The 18455-nt window shown below is 49.0% G+C and overlaps 1 protein-coding gene across 1 annotated transcript in view; it reads right to left on the bottom strand.

The window, feature by feature from the left end:
- PRKDC (protein kinase, DNA-activated, catalytic subunit) overlaps nt 1-18455 on the bottom strand; it is a 2818033-nt gene that overhangs the window by 2231330 nt on the left and 568248 nt on the right. Inside the window, exons 27-28 of the mRNA XM_086965729.1 lie at nt 9815-10041; nt 5819-5913 (exon numbers count right to left, since the gene is read on the bottom strand). Coding sequence (XP_086821855.1) covers nt 5819-5913; nt 9815-10041 — 322 coding nt within the window. The remainder of the gene's footprint in view (nt 1-5818; nt 5914-9814; nt 10042-18455) is intronic.

Below are 18455 nucleotides of genomic sequence, written 5' to 3' on the forward strand. Positions count from 1 at the left end.
TAAGTAACTTGTACATCTGATAGAGACTACTAGCCACAGATTCCTTAATGTAGAATAGATACCCTAGCCATATCCAAAGGGAAGGAGGGTCTGCAAAGGTTCCACCAGCCTGGACTCCACACAGGGCCAGACGGGATGAGCCAACCGGACAGGGAACAGAGACCTTTCCCTCCAGGCAAAAAGAACCCAGTCATCCATAAGATCACCAGTCCCAGAGAGGATGCGGGAAGACAAACAAAGAGGCGGTCCGCCCTCCCCAGCAGGAGGAAACAAGGACAAGGCAAAGGGAGGCCAGAGCACCCCAAGCCCAGTCAAAGTACAAAGGATCACCACCAGAAGTCCCAGAGGAATAGGCAACGCAGAGGAGCACCAAGAGAGAAGAGCTACCCAGAGACTCCAAGGAGAAGAGGTAAAACAAGCCGGACGTCAGCCGAATTTAGAAGCCAGGAGGTCCAGAAGGGCCCGGACACACCTCACGGAAGGGGCCCTCACAAACGGGCCCACGATAGAAGTGGAACCAGGCAGAGTTACACGCAAAAACGCAGACAGCAGGCCAGCCCAGGCTAGCGACACAGCGATCCAGAAAAAGAAAAGATGCAAGCAAGCCACTTCAAAACCATCAGTAAATGGATCGCATCTGCAACATACTGTGATGCCATGGAGAGCAGAGGCCCAAAGGACGACCACACCTCCCAGCCAATGACAGAGCTATATAATAGCTACCAATACCCCGCATAGGGCATGTCACATCCCACGACATGGGAACCCTCTTAGGAAAAAGTATCCGCAGCAGAGGACAAACAAAAAGACCTGCTGAGGAACCGCAGACGGCTTGCCAATCAGCCAACAATACACAGAAGGCCTATCTCAGGGCCAACACAGCTTACCAACAGCCAAAAGCAAAAAGGGGCCAGACCAGCAGCCAACAGCGCCAAAGTCCTAACAAAAGGACCTGAAAGCACAACAAGCACACAGAACACACACACAACAGGGGCTACTCGCAACAAGGCCCCAGAACACAATGGAAGAAGACCTTCCAAAAACCAGAACGACTTACCGGTCACTGAGGGGGAGGAGGGGGGGGGGGGGGGGTTTGGGGGAGGACGAAGCCCCGACAGAAACCTCTGAAAGGCAGAGTCCGCAGGTGCGCTGAACAAGAGAGTGCCATCAAAAGGAAGATCCACCAGCAGTTCCCCAACGTTCTCCGGGAACACATAATCCCGTAGCCAGGCATGTCGGCGAAGGGCCACAGAAGAAGCCATGGTACAACCATGCACCTCCGAAACGTCCAGAGCGGAGCAAAAAATGAATGACGCCAGCTCCCGGCCATCCAACACATGGTGCCGCAGATCAACACAGGCACCCTCCCGAGAGGTGGCAGACAGAAGGTTCTCAGCCGAATCCCACAAGCAAGAAGTGGCCCTAGCCAAGACAGAGTGTTAAGGGCCCGTAAGGACGAGCTGGTGGAGGCGAAGATATTGCACTCCCAGGAATCTAACCAGCGGGCCTCCTGTGATGGGGGAGAAAACACTGATGGCAGGGAGGAAAAGGCAGTCTGTAAAAGAGGGCCCCTGGTAGAAGGGTGAAGGGAAAGACAGACAGGGTCATGCGGCGCAGGGCGGTGGCTGTGCAGAAGGTGTTGGGGCACCCCCAAGCCCTCAAATGCGAAGTGTGGAGCAAAGCCTCGAAAGGAAGAAGCAGCTCTGGACCTCCAGAAGATGATCCGTGGGGAAATGGGCAGCTGGGTCGCCCATGTGCAAGATTCCCGCCGCCGTGAAAACAGCCCGAGCGAAGGCAGATCCTGCCTCCGTATGGTCCCGTGGTGGGGAAAGCAGCTCCTCTGTGGGCGAAGGCTGCAAGCTAAGGCGGCCGTCCCCCAGTTCTACCGGAGGAAGAAAAGGCCAAGTCCGGAAAGGGGGGAAGGGACCTAGGAATGGGGAATCTGAGGCGCATCTGGCGAAGACTTTGGTTGCGGCAACGGCGAGGAGCCGTCCTTAGACGATGCTGTGGAAAAAGCTAAGTCGCAGCGACCAGTCTCTGGAGAAGATGAAACCATCAATCGCCGAACCTCTGGGGGCGTCCGAAGACGAATCAACAACCCGACGCTGGCCTGGCACCATAGAGTCCGCGACCGGGGGCAGGCCGATGTCGACCAGCGCAGAAGGGGATGCCGGAACGACCTCCGCCACAACGCGTCGCACAGGGGACCGCGGTTGGGCCGGAGTCGGAGCGGCTAAGGAACGGCGCCAAAAAGGCGTCGACCCGAACCCCACCGAGGCATCTGCCTGCGAGGAGGGACGAGGGGGGCTCAAGGACACACCCGACCCCTATCCGGTCCATGTGCGCCGCCAGGGCCAGCAACCGCCAGAGCCTGAAGGAGGGAATCTTGAAGGGTCGCACCCTGACGGCACCACTTTCTCCGAACCTGTACCGAACCTGTCGGCGCCGGGGCCGGAGCCGCCGGTGACGCAGCATAAGTCCCCGCACGCGGCAAGATGTCTCAGGAGGAGACGGAGGAGAAGGATGAGCCAACGGGGCCTGCAAGGCCGCCGCATAGGACTCCAGTCGCCCACCCGCCGGGAAACGACAGGGTGGCAACGTGCGGGCCGCACCACCGGCGGAGAACCCATGCCACCAAAAGGCCGGGGACCGGCCCTCGGGGACAAACTGTGACAACAAGTGAACAACGCTCTTGCGGCCTGGGAGAAGGACGATGTTGGAGACTCAGGCGGCGGTTCTTGAAGCCGTCCGCGGGGGCCGGACGCGGTGACGATGCCGACCTGGACATGCGTGTCGAAAGGAGTTTCATCCGGAGCTCCTGTCGGGACTTCGGATTCATTTGCTGACACACCTCACAGTCTGTGGACTTGTGGTGCTCCCCCAAACACCACATGCAGATGGAGTGAGGATCCGTCGCCGACATCTGGTGTCGCAAGATGAGCACGTTTTGAAGCCCGAAGGCATTCGCACACTGTTCTCAAGAAAGAAGCGCAAGGCAAAAAGTCCCATGCTCTCCACACCACTGGAGTCAAGCTATCCTGGCTGAAGACGGCTGATAGCCAGAAACCGGTCCTAGGATGCTTGATTCCAGTCCAGGAAAGACATGGCTTGGCAGTTCGGGCTGGACTGTTCCCATGAGGCACAGAGTCAAGGCTGATTTGCATATGGCCATGCCTGAACTGGGTGGTGTGGAGTGCAAAAAAACGATGGATTTAGGCCCAGATCTCTGTACTGGGGTGAATGTATGACATTGTTCTGCATTCTGTCCATCGACTTATTTTTGCATTTGTCCTGCTGCAGGTCAGCGGTTCAGATCTCCGCTGGAACATCTTTACTTTTTATTCTATCACGTTTGATGAAATTGTAACTGTGTTTCTTTAGCGCTTACTGCACCTGACGAGGCGGTGAAGCACTTTTCGGCGAGTAGCATGCTACTCCAGAACCCAAAGGTGGAATAATATAGGGAATATATAAATTGTTAATTTGAGAGTTGGACGTGTGAGTCTGATTAGGATAAAAATTGACTGCGATCGTCATCTCAAACACCAGCTTCGTCTAATATGCATTCATTCACTCTTCTCGAGTCTGCGAGCTGCTGTTCCTTGGCTGCAATGAAAGGCTCGTCCACTCCTGCATGCTTTCAAAACTGATCACATGTTGATCTCTCGGCGGCAACTTGCTGCTGCTGTTAACTTACTGTTTTATGTTTCTGTGTCTCGAGTGCTTGGTGGTTCAAAGCATTGGCTGCAGGGGCGCCTCAAGGTTGCAGACTGGGGGATGCACGAAGGCTGCAGTGCATGTTTTCGGTATGTGAAGGCGCTGAATGAAGCCTTGTCCTACAGAAAAGGGGCATGTGGGAGTGTTTTTTTTGTTTGTTTTACAGAGGTGCGTGGGAGTGCGCCAGCATTCTGTGTAGTGCTCCAGCACCTTTACTTAGGCCCTGCTTGCCTTGGCTTCAGAGGAGGTTCATAAGTGCCCTTCAGGTCCTTTCACAGCTCGTGTTTTGGGAGCTACTTTTTTCTTTTTGAGCAGTCTAAGGGTGTTGTTTTCTCGTTGTCTCCCTACGTGCTTCTCTGCTTCCCCTATGCCCTGGTTGAGACTATTGAAATGACGATCGTCAACTATGCACTGGTGGAAACTACATATGTCCTTCCCCAAACGTGTGCTTTTGTTTGTAGTGCTTGGTTTTTGGGCCCATGAACAGGTGAGTACATCCTGTTCTCCCACTGATCACCTCGGATCAAGGGCCTGGGTGTCAAGCTTCTTTGTGTGGTATATTGTAGGCTGCTTAAGGATCATGTTCTGTGCAGGGTGTCTTAATAGAAGTATGGAGGGAGGGGTTGGCAACACAGTGCCTCCTTGATCTCAGGGATGACACCTGCACTCAACCTGGCTAGAAAGGCTACTGTTTTGTTTCGACCGGCCAATGTGACGAGTAGGCATTGCACTGTACTCTGTGTTTAGCCGTTTGACACTACCTCACCTGAACCAGTGTTTGGGGCAGAGCAAGCAGCTGTGTGGTCTGATGCTCTTTTCAGGGGCTGGAGTTAGGGTCGCACACCAAGGGCGTGTTTGGCCGCTGTGAAAAGGACATTTATACCTTAGACAGCAGCTAGGTAAGGACCTGCACTGGATAAGCACTTATTTCATTAATCCCCATAAATATTCTACCACTCTGAAGACCCATCTGGCTTCCTGTGTGTTGCGCTGCTTCTGGAGGACTTCTACCAAGAGCCACTGCTCGGACACTGGACTGTAATGGGTCATCACGTGGGACCTGTTTGTGGAGAGGCCACAGTCAAACATGCACATGCAACTTCGGCCACAGACTCTGAAGGTCACTGAATGTCCCCTTTGACCATGCTAAGAGGCTGCATGGTGCCACTCCATTTGCAGAGTAATAGGCAGCGACGTTCTCCATGTCTGGGCTTGGCAGTTGGAGAGAAGAACTCTTGACTTTGTGGTCACGGTCTTGTAAGTGTGCAGCGGCCATAACAACAAGCATTGACATTATTTTGAGCTATTGACATTGTAACATTGTTTTTTTTTTGTTTTTCTTTTGTAAAACATAAATAAAAGAAATTTGCTATTGACATTGCTTTTTATTTGTGTTTTCTTTTTTAAAACATAAATAAAAGGCATTGGTATTAACAATACCAATAGCTTAAACTAAACTTTTAACTATTGGCATTTTAAATTACAATGCCTTTTATTTATGTTTTACAAAAGAAAAACAAAACAAAAAATTTAATTTACAATGTCAATAGCTCAAAATAATGTCAGTGCGAGACCTATTGCATTGTAAATGCTTGTTTGTTTTGTATTCCCTCCTTCTCGTTTCTGATTTTTCTTGCTGGTGATATTTTATTTGCCAGTGTTAAGCCTATAGGCTGTCAAACGACAGTGTATGGGTTGAGAGCAGAAAGCTGCTAAGACAACAAACTTGAATCTGTCAGGATGGAAGAGGAGATCTAAGCTTTTTTAAATACCCTTCTAGTGGTGTAGGCTCAGCTTACAATGTAATATTTGAAAAATCACCAGTGTGAGGAGAACGATGTCAAAGGTGCAGTGCTATTGCTAAAGTCCAGGAACCAGCAATTAGTGAGAAAATATGCAAAAACATTTAATAGTCCCCAATGTGCTTAATTTCCAGAACCAGCTATTCACAAGCTCATATAGATCTTCAAATGCTTGACTAATCCATTGACAGTGTTGCAATTAATGAAATTCACCACTACAGGGCTTCATTTTGAAATCGGGAGTGGATTCCGGTGTAGCTCTTTAGGAAGTAATCATGTATGCATTCAGTCCAACTTACCCAACGATTTTTCATCTGCATGAGTCAATGCCAAGCTTTCCAAATACACAACTAATGCTTCAAATACAAACTGTTCGACCAGCATGTTTTCTTCTCTGTGAAAAGAAATGTTAAACTTGAAGGTACTAAAAATGGTGCAGACAAATAGAATATACATATACTTTTTGGGTCACATAATCAAGCTAAAACTCATGAATGACAGAGAATTTGTACTACTCCTAAAGGATGCTAACATACAGAATAGGATCGGAGTGAACTGTGATTACATTTGATGAAGCTATATCTGACAAATGCATACTAGAAGGAGTCACGTGTAATGGGTAATGTATGGACTTCTTGCCAGAAAGAATGTCCTAAAAGTGAATGAATGCCCTGTTCATTGATGCAGTAGGGTTAGCATGTACCGTGTTCTTGCGAGTGACTAAGAGTCACCAGAGTGGTCTATCTGGAAAGAGAAATTGTGTTCTCATGGAATGAGTAGAGAAAACTTAATATGAATAGAAGGGATACCTAAAGTCCAGCTGAGCTAGGGCCTGTGCGCAAGTTACAGTGAGTCTCTCAAATGAGAATATTGAAATGACAGCGAAATGGATGGTGTAAGGAGAATCCAAGAAATAGGCATGTCCTGCGTAGCGAGGTCGGGGTGGAGAGACGCACTAACTGGTGGATGCCTGTTCCTAATTCCCCTCGTTCCCTACAGACTAACAACCAGAGGGCAGAGTGGGACAGCGTTTCGGAACAGGAAGAGGAAAAGATCGCGGCGCCTTTAACTGGACCTTCATTGAGCAGGACGCGACTTCGCCCCTCTCTGACGTCAGTGATCACGGACTGGACAAAGAGCAGGAAATCCTGTATGGTGGGTGTGTTCACACCCCGGAGGTCGGAAGCGGAGAAGGCGAGCGAGAGAGGAAGTGCGGTGCTGTCGAAGAGTGAAGGAGAGCCAGGAGGCCAACGACCCTGTGTTCCGCCGTGCCACACTCCCGAGGGAGGAGTGTGGCTTTCCCAGGTACGGAGACGTTGGGCGGCTTGGGGGGGGAAGAAGAACGCCCCTGTGTAAATTTGTAGATATCCTTGAAGAACGCCCCTGTGTAAATTTGTAGATATCCTTGTGCGTGCCTTTCCCGTGTGTGCCCCGATACCCGTCTTCCCTCCCTACCCGTCCGGTAACCCTCACGAGTATACCCCTCCCCTTTTCACGAGCACAGCTAGATAACGAGAAACACGGGTGTCCCTTCACTTTCACTCGGCCCCTGGAGAGTACGCCGTATCATAACCTTAATCTAACGGCTCCCTCTGTTGGTCTCCTTTTCCCTCGGTATGCCTGCAACGGAGAACTGAAGCGGACGAAACAGACGCCTGTCAGGATAGCCCGGACAAACAACTCTCCGAAGACATCGCCACCACGAACAACCTGGAGTTCGCAAGGGAAAGACTAACCTTTAGGACAAAGCGTACCATAAAAATAAAACCCAGCTTGAAGAGATATACTGGTGTACCGCCTCTTACTGAACCTGAGCCCACTACCACACCCCCTCCCACGCCCACATCCTGTAATGTGGAGCTTCTGCCCTGTATACCCAGAAAAAGGAACAGGCTTCAATTCCCGGGAACCACTGAAAGAGAGAAGCTCCAGAGGCAGGGCACTGCCTTGAAGGACCCAAGGACTGGACAGGTCAGCATTATGCTGACCTGAGCAACTGAGAGGCAGATCCTCTATGGCAACTCTGGTTCATTGGCCAAATTTGCAGTTTGTCAGTCTCAGACGGTGTGGGTCCAGGACGAAGAAATCCAATTCTTTGGGCTTCAAATGGTAGGTCACCACTGGAGGGCTACCAACATGCATGGGTGAAGACTAATTAGATGGAGGCCTCATTAGTACTGCTAGGGACTATCATGTTGAGGACGGTCCTTAGTTGGCCCGTGGATGGCATTGGAAGGCACAGACACTGCTTGATAATGTAAAGTGTATTGGGGAGAGACCCAGTCCTCACATTGGCTCAGACTTTCCCTGCCTCATCACTTTTACTTACATGCCACTAGCTCTGGTGATGGAGAAACACGACCATATGATTCAAGAAAGTGGTGGTGATTCAGGCCATGAAAAGACATCTAAACACAAACAGGATCCTCATTCTCATGTATTACAGAGCCATTTAACGGAAGACTGAATGTGGAGAGTGGTGCCACCCTAAAAGCATATGTCTAATCTCTAACCCTATCTGAATGGTCATAGTACACATTTTGTACATATATTTATTTGCCGCTAGACAATATGACTGCCAGCTAGGCCCTGTCTGTATCAGGCATTATGCTGAATACAGATACATGCAAAAACAACGGTTGATGGACAGAATGCAGAACAATGTCATACATTCACCCCAGTACAGAGATCTGGGCCTAAATCCATAATTACTTTGCTCACCACACCACCCCAGTTCAGACATGGCCATATGGAAATCAGCCTTGACTATGTGCCTCATGGGAACAGTCCAGCCCGAACTGACAAGCCACGTCATCCCTGGACCGGTATCAAGCATCATAGGGCCGGTTTCTGGCTATCAGCCGTCTTCAGCCAGGTTTGCTTGACTCCAGTGGCGTGGAGAGCACTGGACTTACGTGTGAGCATACCCGTCCCATTCGGGGTGACAAATGCAAAAACAACAGTTGACGGACAGAATGCACAACAATGTCATACATTCACCCCCGTACAGAGATCTGGGCTGGACTGTTCCAATGAGGCACACGGTCAGATTGATTTGCATATGACCATGTCTGAACTGGGGTGTTGGAGTGAGCTAAAGACTGGTGATGGATTAAACCCAGATCAGTTGACTGGGGGTGAGTGTTTGATTTGCTTAAACGCTCCGTCCATCATCCCCTTTTGTTTCGCTTTGTTCGCCCTAAGTTGCCAGGGTATGCCCAGACGTGGGTCCCTTGCTCACTCTACCACTGGATTCAAGATAGTCTGACTGATGAGGATTATGAATCCGAAACCGGCCCCATGATGCTTGTTTCCGGTCTAGGGAAGACATGGCTTGGCAGTTCGGGCTGGACTGCTCCCATGAGGCACAGGGTCAGACTGATTTGCATATGGCCAAGTCTGAACTGGGTGGTGGAGTGAGCTAAAGAATGGTGATGCATTGAACCCAGATCAGTTGACTGGGGGTGAGTGTTTGATTTGCTCAAACGCTCCGTCCATCATCCCCTTTGGTCTCGCTTTGAATACAGATACAAGCATGGCACCAAGTCTGCACTGTCTTTATTGAAGGCTCGACATACAGACTACGGTTCAAATTCCCAGAAACCAAGTAGGGTTTTTTAAATGTATACCTTTCAGGACTTGGATGGACCCCAACAAAGTGTCTTACACACACACATTTCATAACACCACACGGATTCTGGACACCAGACTCAGGCATGCTAGCCCTCTTTTTTCATAGCGTGTGTCAATACAGCTGAGGGCCATGCTACGCCATGTATGTAGCACACAATTTGCTACTCTGGTAGCATCACATGGTTAGTGTCTATAAATGTAATTTCTAAGTCACCTTTTTTAAACTATGAAATCATAGACCAATACACCCGTTTCCAAATACATGTAGGCACTACATTAAACCATACTTACTAAGATCCATAGATACAAAATGCCTTACCCTTCCAACTCAGAACATTTGTATTGGAGAAAGAGCATTCACTGTCAAGGCAGCTTCAAATTCAATACTACCACTCCCCACTACTTCCTGTCTCCGAAGGTAATCAGTACAACTTGGCTGTTTCATGTTTATAGCCATCGTAGACCCATTTGATTATGGTCTAATAAAGTTATGGACTTTCAAAGCTAGCTCATATCCTCAGTGTAACAAATCTCTTACCTTACAGCCCTGATGGATTGAACACACTATATATACATCATACACGTTTTAATTTGCTAATGGTCATAATTAACACGTTCTCAAATCTGAACCATGCCCCACTCAGTAGACTATGCCGGCTCACCTGAATTCCCTATAAATGTTGTTAAAAGCGAGTGAAGCGCCAAGCCTCTTAAAAGCATTGGGGTGAAGTGCAAGGCTATAGAGACGCTTAAAAAGGGACTTTGTGTTTACTGGACTTTTCTCCTGCTGCTGAGGCGTGGTCTGCTTGATAGACCATTTCAGAAACTCCCTCACACACTGTCCACAGAAGTCCCGGAGAGTGCTGTTGATCGGGTCCACTATGCCATCCTGAAATAACAAGACATAAATAAACATATTTTGCCGCATAAACTAGACTGTAATTATGTAGTACGGTTTCAGTTTGCAGACTTATCTGGAATATGATGCTTCACATTCATCTAGACTGATGTGAGGTCATTAGTTTGAAAGACTCAAAACATAAACTAATAACTTCTCAATTGTTTGTAATATCAACTTGTTAAATATGTACATTTCTGTTAAATGTGAAGAAATAAAATGCTACGGCAGTTACAGGCACAAATAACCTTCCACAGCCGGACTTCAATAGGACTCTTTACCCAGATATTACACTGCGACGTGAAACATATTTAGTGCGAGCTATGCAACAAAGACAGATTGTAAGTAAGAGTCCTTCTTCTCTTCACAGGTGATCTGAGCCATATCTATGGTTACCTCCAGGGGAGTTCGTACAGTAATACCCACGACAGATGGTCCATACTGTGGGAATATGCCTTGAAAAGAATTCTGTGTTTTAATTACATTTATATAGGATCTCATACCTAAATAGATGGAGAAGTGCATTAGCAAGCTGATAGCACGCCACACTATGGAGTGGCAGCTTTGTTGGAAAAGTGCAAAGTTTTGAGTGAGTAACTATAATTGTGCTCTTTTCTGATGAACCTAGGCGTGATTGGGGGAAGAGGAGTGAGAGATAGAATGCATGCAGTTTACATTTATTTATTGTGGTGCCGGATTGAGAGTCTATTAAATTCACCCACGAGCAACAGAAAAGAAGCCCAGAGCATGCATTGGGTGCGGCAGTGATAGCAGATGCTCCCAATGTTTCCCCATGAGAGATAGGTGAACCACCTTTAAGTATTCACTGTGTAGGGCCACTCACACTAAATGATCTGAGGACAGGAAGGAGCATCAAACCATTCAGAAAAGGGGGTGGTGATGGACAGAGTATCTGAATTAAACAGAACACTCGTACCCAGTCAACAGATCAGGGCTTGATCCGTCACCGCTTTTTAGCTCACTGCACCATCCCAGCTCAGCACCTGGCTACATGCAAATTAGTCTGTCCCTGGCCCAGTGCATCATAGGAACAGGGCAGACCAAACTACCAAGCCAATTCTTATACTGGAAAGGAAACAAGCTTCCGGGGACCGGTTTCTGGCATTACAGCCGTCTTCGGCCCGGCTTGTTTGAATCCTGATGGTGCAGTGAGCAAGGGACTCACATCTCAGTATCTGACACATCTGAGTATACCCTTCCACGCTTATGGTGGACAACCATAAGCGTGGAAGGTATGCTCAGACATGAGTCCCTTGCTCACTGCACCATCAGGATTCAAGCAAGCCGGGCCGAAGACTGCTGTAATGCCAGAAACCGGTCCCCGAAAGCTTGTTTCCTTTCCAGTATAAGAATTGGATTGGTAGTTTGGTCTGCCCTGTTCCCATGATGCACTGGGCCAGGGACAGACTAATTTGCATGTAGCCAAGTTCTGAGCTGGGATGGTGCAATGAGCTAAAAAACGGTGATGGATCAAGCCCTGATCTGTTGACTGGGTAGGAGTGTTATGCTTAATTCAGATACTCTGTCCATCACCACCCCCTTTTCTGAATCGGAGCATCAAACCATTGGCATGCACGGGAGAAACACAGCAGTAGCAATGCTCCTAAGGGGCTACCCAGTAGAGATGGAGGAGTTATCCACAGAAGTCTACTGGTTACAGGCAGCCCGGCTAAATGCTCTATAGGGTCCACTAAGGAGTAACAGTTGAGTGACTCATGGATATGCACTGGATACTTTCAGGAATCATAAATAATATATATGGATTTGTTCAGAGGCGTCATACGGTAAGTTAGAGGCATGCAACCAAGGTTGATGCCCTTCAGAAACCACTCAGAAGATACAGATTGTGGTAATCCACCAGCATGCATGGTTACAAGAACCCAGGGATCGAGGGTCACAGCTGGGTGAGCTCCAGAAAACACACTTCGGTGAAAATAATATCAAACCAGAGATTCTTCACCTTGTGAATATCCCCAGCTGACAAACTGGATCCAGAATCTCTTGCAACAGCTTTTGCGCACCGTGGGATGGCCTCTACCTTGTGTCAGTTCCACCTCTGGACATGTCGATAAACAGCCTCATAAATGCACCTGTGCGCTAACGTCAGTCAATGTAGAAGCTAAGGGCATGCCCAGGAATCAACCGGTTTAGCCATTTCTCATGGGATTAATGATCATTAAATGGTTGAAGTGAAAATAATGAAGGGAGCCTGATAAAATGCCCGCATTGAAAAGGAAAACCACTTTAAAAGAAAGGTAGCACAAGTCCCAAGGACCTGCTTGTCAGAGTAGAAAGTTGCATACAGAGGCTGAACTAACATAGCCTGCAGCTAGCTGACAATTCGGAGATACATTCGCAGACAGAAACTTGGTCTTCATAGTCACGAGTCCCAGAGGCAACTATAAAGAGGATCCAAAGGAGCCCACATTAAGAATGTCAGAACTACATTTATGCTCAGACCTCCATAATCTCCTATGGGCCAAATATGCTCTATGTGAGAGGCTGGCCTGGTATATGATGTCCACTAATGTAAGTGGGCACCTTGCACCAGTCCAGACAACCCTTATGTTAATTTGAGAGGTCTCAGACAACCGTAGAAAGCTATAAAGTGGTAGCTGTGGAGACTTAGACTTGAAGGAGTGTAAAGCAACTTGTTTTACCAAAATGCAATCTTATAGCACAGATTAAATGAAAAGAGAACTACACAGTAGTTATGAAAGTATGTATTTATTATATAACACTATCTAGTATGTTACAGAATCTCCCACACAGATATAGACACAAAGCACACAATACTTTAGCATAGAAATCAGAGTAAATAGCACTAATACACAGCTGGTGTAAGAACCACGACTCGAGCAAGGACAATGTTGAGAGGACATAGAATTGCTGGGACCCCAAGGAACCACCCAAGGGAGTAGATAGGGACCCCACGGAGTGCCTGTGCAGTGTGTGAACAAGACTGTGTGCTCCGTGCAAGTTGTGGTTGCAATTTTAAAGATTAGGGACCCTTCCCAGTGGACCATGAAGAAACCCCGTGGGAGACAGAAGGTTGGAGAGCCACCCCACCCGTGGATACCAAAGTACCCGAGTTACCTATCCCAGGGAAGACAGGTGCATAGGTGTGAAGTGATGTTGGAAACCGCATTCAAACCCAATGAAGAACTTCAGGAAAGTGCTGCTGCTGGAAGAGGAGAACATGTCCATGGGAATCCAAACTTGGATTATTGTCGAAGAGTACCTGAAAGCAGAGGGGACAGAGTCTGGGTCACTGGAGAGTGGCCAGGGGCTCGGTAGACGTATGCCCACCGATGTCAGGTGCTTCAGGATAGTCGACGATGACCTTGACTCTGCAGCTGCAGGGACCGGGCAACGCTGAGGATGACCAGGAGCCGGATGCGAGCTGTCCCACGAAGGATGTCGAGTGCTGAGGGGTCGGTGTCTGGTGGGAGCACCAGCAAACCTTGGCAAAGTCCACCCAAGCAGGAGGTCAAAAAAATGTATGGTTCGGATCAGCAAGGTCCAGGAGACTCACCACAAGCAGGGGAGTCAGGGCAGGCCCCGAGCAATCAGGGGAGCCCAGGGAAATCAAAGGTGACCATCAAATGGACCCACAGACCAACGGAACAGGAGTTGCGAGAGGACCACAAGCAGCTCACCAAAAGGCGCAGGTCACGATGCGGTGTGGCTGAAGATTCTTGTCACAGGAGGTGCACCGGGTTGGAGCTACTTGGAGCCTGACTATCTTCTTGCAAATATGTCAACAAGCCTTTGCAACTGCAAAGGTGAGACAGTACCCATGCGTTCGGTTATTGCAACTCCCACTCAAGCTACCGGCCTCAAACTTAGTCAGAGGGGGGAGCAGGCCTTGGGGGCGTAGGAAAATCACCACCTGAGTTGCAGAGCCCACAGAGTCCATAGGAGCTTGAGATCTGCAGTCCGGTCGTCTTCGTTGCGGTGCCTGCGAATTCAGAGGAGTGACTCCTTCACTCCAAGGGAGATTACTTTGGTTGTTCTTGAATCTTTCACAGGCCTTGGAAGGTTCCTTGAGGATGCACAGGCAAAGACGATGCAGCAGACTGGAAGGGTGACTAAGTCAGGCCCAAACGATGTGTGCGAAGTCCAGAGTGCCCAGACAGTAGAAGTGCAGTGGTTTCAATTCTGAATCTTGGCCACAACGAATCTAAGGTCCTACTGCCACGTACGTCCTTAAGAATCAATGGGAGAGGGTTGGAAAGATTCAGGGTACCCTCCCAGGGTAAGGTCTGGACGGAGGGGGGAGGCTACTCCCATGTCCTTTGTTTAATTTTGCACCAGAGCGGGTGCCAACGACTCCCTTGATTGGTTTGAACAACTATGCACAGGGACACCAAATGTGCCCTTCATGCTGACTTTCAGGGGCTGGCAAGCGCACTAACCCAGTCCTAATACACTAAATCCTGGCTGGGAGGTGGTCACACCTCCCCGTGACAGGATACCACCTATTGTCCTGACTTTCCCTGCTCGAGCTTGGCTCAGCAGCAGGAGGGCAGAAATGTCTCAGGTCGGCAGCAACCATTTTGTGCTGTCTGGAGCTAGAAGGCTGGTACTGTGAACACCGAGAGCCCCATGAAGGCCCTTCCTGGTGGGTGGAATCATACTTCCCACACTGGGTATTGGTGTGAGAGGTATGATTACAACATATTTGAAACCAAACACAATAGGCTTTGTTGCAGCCGTTCTCGAAATGGTCATCACATGGTCACATAATGCCCCTCTACATTAGTATATGGCTGTTTCACTGGCAACACAGGAGAATGGACTCTGTAGGCTGCAGGGGTGTCCTGCTCATGCAGGGGCACCCTCTCACTTAGAACTAAGCACCCAGCCTTCAGGAGTGTAAAGGCCTACTATAGGGGGACTTATAGGTTTCAAGTGCAGTGACCCTTCAATATAGTAAGCCTATATCTTTAGTAAGTGGTGCATGCACCAACTAACAGGCTACAATGGTAGGCCTGTAGTTCCATTTTTGCGTGGCCTCTCATGGGTGGCATATTGCATGCTTCAGCCTGTTGGAGGCCTCTGGGGTACCTATGCACTGGGTACATGGGTACTATATACTAGGGACTGCCAAGGGTACCCCAGTATCCAATCTGGAGGAGTGTACCCAAGTACATAACAGTTTAGGGAGAAAGCAGATAGACTGGGGTCCTGATTAGCAGGATCCCAATCAGACTAGTCAAAAACAGCATCACATCAAGCAAAAAGGGGGGGGGGGGGAGTTAACCATAAGAAGCAGACCCTACGTTCGAACAATCTAAATAAGCTATTTACATTGCAGGCAAAAAAGGCACTGTTCAGACTTAAATAAATGCATTATAAACAAGAACAGAAGGCAGGTTTTTAGCCTTCCAACTCAGGCAACAGGAATCTCAGAGCACCATCCTAGCAATTCGTGATACACCTGGCAAGATAGTCACTCACCTGTTAGAAATCCTTAACACCTTCAGGAAGCATTATGACAAACTGGTAATTCGGATCCCTGTGAGCTGATTTCCTGTCTCGTATCTCCAGGCCCTCTCTTTCATTAAAGCAAATCTACTTACTTAATCAGGATATTACTGAGGATGAGAGAGCACAGATTATTGAAGAACTCTAGTGTGAGAAGTTGGCCTGATATATGATGCTCACTAGTTCCAGTGATCACCTGTATAAGTCCAAACAACCCTTATGGTGATTGGTTATAAGTCAACCTTATAGACCAGCTATCCTAATGGTAGCATGGACAAAGCAGTCTTAGGCTAAACTCTTTTGGCGTGTGAAGCCAGCTGTTTTACCGCATATAACCCCTTGAATACCAAATGAAAGGACACCACACAGGTAGTTAGGAAAATAAACAAGATATTTATTAACTAACAAACACCTCTGAACTCTTTATGAGATCAGAGGGCTAAGCACATGACAAGACTCTTAAGAAAAATACGTTTAAGTTGCACAATTACGATGTTGCCCTAGGGGTACAACAAACCATATACTAAGTAAGTGGAATGTGAAAGTTGATAGAAGGAATGGAGCTGTCCAGAGGCTGTAGGGATCGCTGGGACTACACTACCCTAACTTTAGGTAAGTAATAGGAGGCCCACGGAACGCATGTGCAGAGTGTGAACTCACACGCGAGATGCGTAACAACGTCTATGGACAGTACAGTTCAAGTAAAAGGTGAGTACGGACAATCCTGACTAGTTAGGACTAAAACGACTGTGGAACTGGACACTAGGAAAGTCAATCTACCCTTGAGCACCGAAATGCTCTTGTTACCTCACCCACAGGCTGCGGGTGCATAGGTGCCAAGTTGTGTCGGGTTCCGGCGTTGAAGTCTATGGAGCCTGGAAGAAAAGATGCTGCAGGCGACCAGGAGGAAGATGTCCGGTGTGATCCAAGGGTGGATCAGTGAAGAGGAGAACCTGAAAGCAGAGGGGACAATGTTCACAGTCACTAGCCAGTGACTGGAGTGGAACCAGGAGTGGAACCAGATGTCGTTGTCGCGATCAGGTGAAAAGTGGACGCTTGTCTCTGCAGCCACATGGACCAGGAGGTGTCTTCGACGACCAGGATGGAGGCACGAGCTGTCCCATGCAGGGTCTCGCTGTCGGCGGTGTCTGATCTGGATTTGGAGTCAACAGGCCTTGGCAAAGGCAACCCACAATGTGAGTGGAAACGGCGTCTGGAGTGGACCAGGAGGGTCCGGGGTGCTTCTCCTTTGCAGGGAAGCAGGGGCCAGTCTGGAGCAACCAGACCAGCAGATTGGATTTCAAGGTTCGTCGTCTAGGAGGTCACTAGCCAGCCGGCAAGTGACCAGACAACGTGTCGAGCAGCAAAGAGGCAGAAGGGCCCCACGCAGATCTCTTGGATGCTGGAGGGCTGGTCTTCGGTGCAGGAGCTGCTCGGGTCGGGGCTTCTCAGTCCCCAAAGCACTTGGTCGAGGTTACCTCAGAAGTCGTGCTGGAGCAAAGTGCTGCTTCTTCCAAGATGGCCGGTCCCACGTGTCTCGTCGCACCCACGGATCTCAGCTGTGCTGCAGATGTAGGTAGAGGTCGGAGAGGTCTGGGAATCCAGGTCTCGTCGGGCACTGAAGTCTGGATCCTCGAGGGAAGACGACAAAGTGAAGCCGCTGGACGCTGATGGTGTCTGCTTGTGCAGGGTGGACACTCCTTGCCCACAAGGGAGATTTCTTCAGTCTTCTTGGCAGAAAGTCGAAGTCCAGAGTTTCTTCTTGTAGAGTTTCAGTTCAGGATTAATCTAACTCGGAATGGGACCAGCTCCTACCTTTATCCTGCTAAAGGGGGCTGTACTACGACTAGGTCCCTCCTATGGGTGGGACCAGGAAGGGGGGTGGTTACACCCCCTATCCTTTGTCCGGTCTTGCGCCAGAGCAGGGGCTGGAGAGCCCCAGGAACTGGTTTAGACCGGTGTATGCACAGGGACACCTTGTGTGCCCCAGGCATGTCTCATTCCTTTCAGCCCTGTCCTACCTCAATACACAAAATCCTGTCTGGGGTGGTGCTAGCACCTCCCAAGGCAGGAAACCCTTTGCCCAAGCCTCCCTCGCTGGAAGGACTCCCAGCAGCAGGAGGTCAGACTTGTGTCTGTGGTGGCAGCATCCATTTTGTGATGCTGAGGCTCGGGTTAACTTTAACCGGGGTTCACAGTTAGGTACATGTCGTGTCCCTCTAGAAGGGTGGAATGCTACCCCCGTCACCAGAACTGGCGAGGGGGTAGTATTCCAATTCGTATGACACCTTACTCGACATGTTTTGATAATGCTATGCCAAAGTTAGCAATAACCGCGAGGATTATAATGCACTTAAGAGTATATGGTATAGCGTTATCATGGAAACAGCTAAAGGACTTGGTTCCGAAAGCTGCAGACAGGCTCAGCTCACGCCAGAGCACTATCTCACATAATTCCAAGCACTCTGCCTCCAGGATTGTTAAGGCCTGCCATAGGAGTGACTTATAGGAGTATATGTGTCCATTTTAGGGTTAGATATAGAGATACTATATCTAAAGCAAGGGGTGTTTACACCACCTTGCCCCAGCTGATTGATCAGCCAGTTGTGTCAGATTTGGATGGCTAGCCAGGGGTGGCATAATACATGCTGCAGCCCCTGGTAGGCCCTGGGTGCACCTATGCCCTGGGTACCTAAGGTACACTGTACAGGGGCTGATAAGGTGACTCAGTATCCAATTAGATATGTACCTATAGTACATGGAATCCATTTTACAGAGAGAGCAGTGGGCCTGGGGTCCTGAATAGCAGGGCCCCAGGTCAACTAAGTCGAAAAACCAGCTAACCACCAGGCAAAAAGTTGGGGGCAACCATAGTCAGATATCCACCTTCCTAC

This window comes from Lissotriton vulgaris, chromosome 4_1 (genome assembly GCF_964263255.1).
Source record: "Lissotriton vulgaris chromosome 4_1, aLisVul1.2, whole genome shotgun sequence".
In the NCBI taxonomy this organism is placed as follows: domain Eukaryota; kingdom Metazoa; phylum Chordata; class Amphibia; order Caudata; family Salamandridae; genus Lissotriton; species Lissotriton vulgaris.